The 3,868-nt window shown below is 45.8% G+C and overlaps 1 protein-coding gene across 2 annotated transcripts in view; it reads right to left on the reverse strand.

Annotated features, from left to right (window-relative positions):
* Positions 1-209: 209 nt before the first annotated feature.
* The window catches only part of CACFD1 (calcium channel flower domain containing 1), a 30,320-nt gene continuing 26,661 nt past the window's right edge, over positions 210-3,868 (reverse strand). For both annotated transcript variants that reach the window (XM_075323008.1, XM_075323009.1), the window contains exon 6: positions 210-606. In XM_075323008.1, the coding sequence (XP_075179123.1) occupies positions 531-606 (76 nt within the window). In that variant the 3' untranslated portion in view covers positions 210-530. The remainder of the gene's footprint in view (positions 607-3,868) is intronic.

A 3,868-nucleotide genomic window follows, 5' to 3' on the forward strand; every position in this document is an offset into this window, starting at 1 on the left:
AGCGCGTATAGTATTACTTATGGCGCTGTGGATCCTTCAGTCCAATCAGGAGTCAGTCAATAATCAAGGAAAATCCCTTAAATAATGGTGGCGACTCACCTTTTTGGGGTCAGCGGGTAGTCTCAGCAGTACAAACCCCAATACAGTCTAAACAAATACAATGAATAACCCCATTTACAGTGTAACTAACCCTAAATCAGTAGCCGATGTAACGAGAGCGTATTTCCATTTACTTTCCATTCTACGCACCCCGAAAGAATTGCAGAAATTACACAGGCCATGAAGAATCGGAGGAAATTAGGATTACACCACGGATTGAAAATTACGTCCCAAAAGGAAGAGATGAAAAATCAGACGTCCCGGGATTCTGCCAACCCTCATCATCCGCGGTGTGGCTCTGACCACCCATGCGCTGTCAGGATCCGCCTTAAATAGTCTTTAAATTTCCCCCTAAAAATCAGTTTAAAAAAGCTCCAAAAAGTGAAAATCTAAGGAAAGAAAAACCAATAAAAGTTCAGAATGGATAATCTCTATGTCCCGTCCTGCGTCTCTTCATCCGGCTGCTTCTTCTGCTGCTGCAGTTTTGCGTAAGAGATGGCGTCACCCCTGTGAGGCGAAGACGGAAAGGGTTAATATAGGAAGAGAATAAATTTAAAAAATAAATAATTTTTTTCACTTTTCTTTATATTTTATATACTGTGTTTTTTGGATTATAAGATGCACTTTTCCTCCCATAAAATTGGAAGGAAAATGAGGGGTGCGTCTTAAAATCCAAGTGCACCTTACCGTGAGGTGGTGGAGAGGAGGTCGCAGGAGCATGGCTGTGCCGCAGGAGCATGGCTGTGCCGCAGGAGCATCGAGCGCCGCTGCGGGCTGTGCCGCAGGAGCATCGCGCGCCGCTGCGGGCTGTGCCGCAGGAGCATCGCGCGCCGCTGCGGGCTGTGCCGCAGGAGCATCCTGAAAATGTCGGCAGTGCGGGGTTCCAATAATTGTGCCCAGAGTCGGTGCATGCGCAGATGGGGCTCTCAGCTCAAGATTTCATCTGTGCACGCGCTGCCTCCGGCCCACTGATCTCCCAGAAGCGGAATTAAGGAAAATGGTGTCTGGAGGTGGCGCATGCGCAGATGAGACCTTGGCTTGCCACTGAGCCAATAGCTCAATATACGCACGCGCCGACTCTGAGCACCATTTCATTGAAGCCTGCGCCACCAACAGTTTCTGGAAGTTGCCTGCCTCACAGCATCACCCTGCTCCACCTCTGCCCCTGCCTCCTGTGACCCCCGCACCACCACCGCTGCCATCCCCCCGGTAAGAGACCACCGGATTGTAAGATGGACACCATTTTTTTTTCCCTAAATTTAAAGGTGTGTCTTCTAATCTGGTGAGAGTCTTCTAAACTGAAAAATACGGTACTTTTTTGTGCTTATAATTTATATATATTATTTTTTAGTTTTTTTGTTCTTGTATATTGAAGAAATGTCAATCTCTTATAAAATCTCGCCTATGGCTGGGAGTGCAAGGATAGCGGAAACTAAGCTTCATCAGCGCCATGTCAGATTGACACTAGCTTCTTGGCAGTTACAGCAGTGATCAGAACTAGCTCTGATCGCTGCTGCTAGAGGCTGAAGGTAATTGTAGAAGCCCCTGAGCTCGCACCATACACCCGCACCAGATGTGCGACATTGGGAAGGGGTTGTACCAGCAGTGGTCCCGCTGAAAAAGTCTTCAAGTTTATTCACACCACTGTATAGCAGTTTTATTATTTCACCCGTACTACCGCAGCCATAAGTCTGAGCATGGGTCTAATTGCCATAACCAACAAGCGCATCATTGACATATAGAAGGCCGATCATTCTGGTCACACTGAAATAAGATTGGAAAAATCCAACGCGAGAGATAGATATATATATATTATTATTATTATTATAGTGCCTACAAGTAGTATTCAACCCCCTGCAGATTTAGCAGGTTTACACATTCGGAATAACTTGGCATTGTGACATTTGGACTGTAGATCAGCCTGGAAGTGTGAAATGCAGCAAAAAAGAATGTTATTTCTTTTTTTATTTTTTTTTTAAATTGTGAAAAGTTTATTCAGAGGTCATTTATTATTCAACCCCTCAAACCACCAGAATTCTGTTTGGTTCCCCTAAAGTATTAAGAAGTATTTCAGGCACAAAGAACAATGAGCTTCACATGTTTGGATTAATTATCTCTTTTTCCAGCCTTTTCTGACTAATTAAGACCCTCCCCAAACTTGTGAACAGCCCTCATACTTGGTCAACATGGGAAAGACAAAGGAGCATTCCAAGGCCATCAGAGACAAGATCGTGGAGGGTCACAAGGCTGGCAAGGGGTACAAAACCCTTTCCAAGGAGTTGGGCCTACCTGTCTCCACTGTTGGGAGCATCATCCGGAAGTGGAAGGCTTATGGAACTACTGTTAGCCTTCCACAGCCTGGACAGCCTTTGAAAGTTTCCACCCGTGCCGAGGCCAGGCTTGTCCGAAGAGTCAAGGCTAACCCAAGGACAACAAGGAAGGAGCTCCGGGAAGATCTCATGGCAGTGGGGACATTGGTTTCAGTCAATACCATAAGTAACGTACTACACCGCAATGGTCTCCGTTCCAGACGAGCCCGTAAGGTACCTTTACTTTCAAAGCGTCATGTCAAGGCTCGTCTACAGTTTGCTCATGATCACTTGGAGGACTCTGAGACAGACTGGTTCAAGGTTCTCTGGTCTGATGAGACCAAGATCGATATCTTTGGTGCCAACCACACACGTGACGTTTGGAGACTGGATGGCACTGCATACGATCCCAAGAATACCATCCCTACAGTCAAGCATGGTGGTGGCAGCATCATGCTGTGGGGCTGTTTCTCAGCCAAGGGGCCTGGCCATCTGGTCCGCATCCATGGGAAGATGGATAGCACGGCCTACCTGGAGATTTTGGCCAAGAACCTCCGCTCCTCCATCAAGGATCTTAAGATGGGTCGTCATTTCATCTTCCAACAAGACAACGACCCAAAGCACACAGCCAAGAAAACCAAGGCCTGGTTCAAGAGGGAAAAAAATCAAGGTGTTGCAGTGGCCTAGTCAGTCTCCTGACCTTAACCCAATTGAAAACTTGTGGAAGGAGCTCAAGATTAAAGTCCACATGAGACACCCAAAGAACCTAGATAACTTGGAGAAGATCTGCATGGAGGAGTGGGCCAAGATAACTCCAGAGACCTGTGCCGGCCTGATCAGGTCTTATAAAAGACGATTATTAGCTGTAATTGCAAATAAGGGTTATTCCACAAAATATTAAACCTAGGGAATGAATAATAATTGACCCACACTTTTATGTTGAAAATTTATTAAAATTTAACTGAGCAACAAAACTTGTTGGTTTGTAAGATTTATGCATCTGTTAATAAATCCTGCTCTTGTTTGAAGTTTGCATCTTATCAAACCTGCTAAATCTGCAGGGGGTTGAATACTACTTGTAACCACTGTATATATATATATATATATATATATATATTGTTGTGTGTAGTTGCCAGTGTTTGTGTAGGCGCTGTACATGTTCTGGGTGTTGTCTGGGTGTGGCGGGGGGTGAGAGCGGTGTTGTATGTGTGTTGCGTTGTTTGTGGAGCACTGTGTGTCTGTAGCGTTGTGTGTGTGTGTGTGTTGCGCGGTTTGTGTGTGTGGGGTGTGTTTTGGGGGGAGGTATGTTTTGTGCAATGTGTGTGTTGTGTGGCATGTGCGTATATTTATGTATGCCGCGGTGTCTGTGTGTGTGGGTGTCTGTGTATGGCGGTGTGTAAGGTTCCCTGTGTGTGTGTGTGGTGTGTTGTGTGTGTGTCTGGCAGTGTTTGTGGTTCCCA

Source organism: Anomaloglossus baeobatrachus, chromosome 9, assembly GCF_048569485.1.
Source record: "Anomaloglossus baeobatrachus isolate aAnoBae1 chromosome 9, aAnoBae1.hap1, whole genome shotgun sequence".
Classification (NCBI taxonomy): Eukaryota; Metazoa; Chordata; class Amphibia; order Anura; family Aromobatidae; genus Anomaloglossus; species Anomaloglossus baeobatrachus.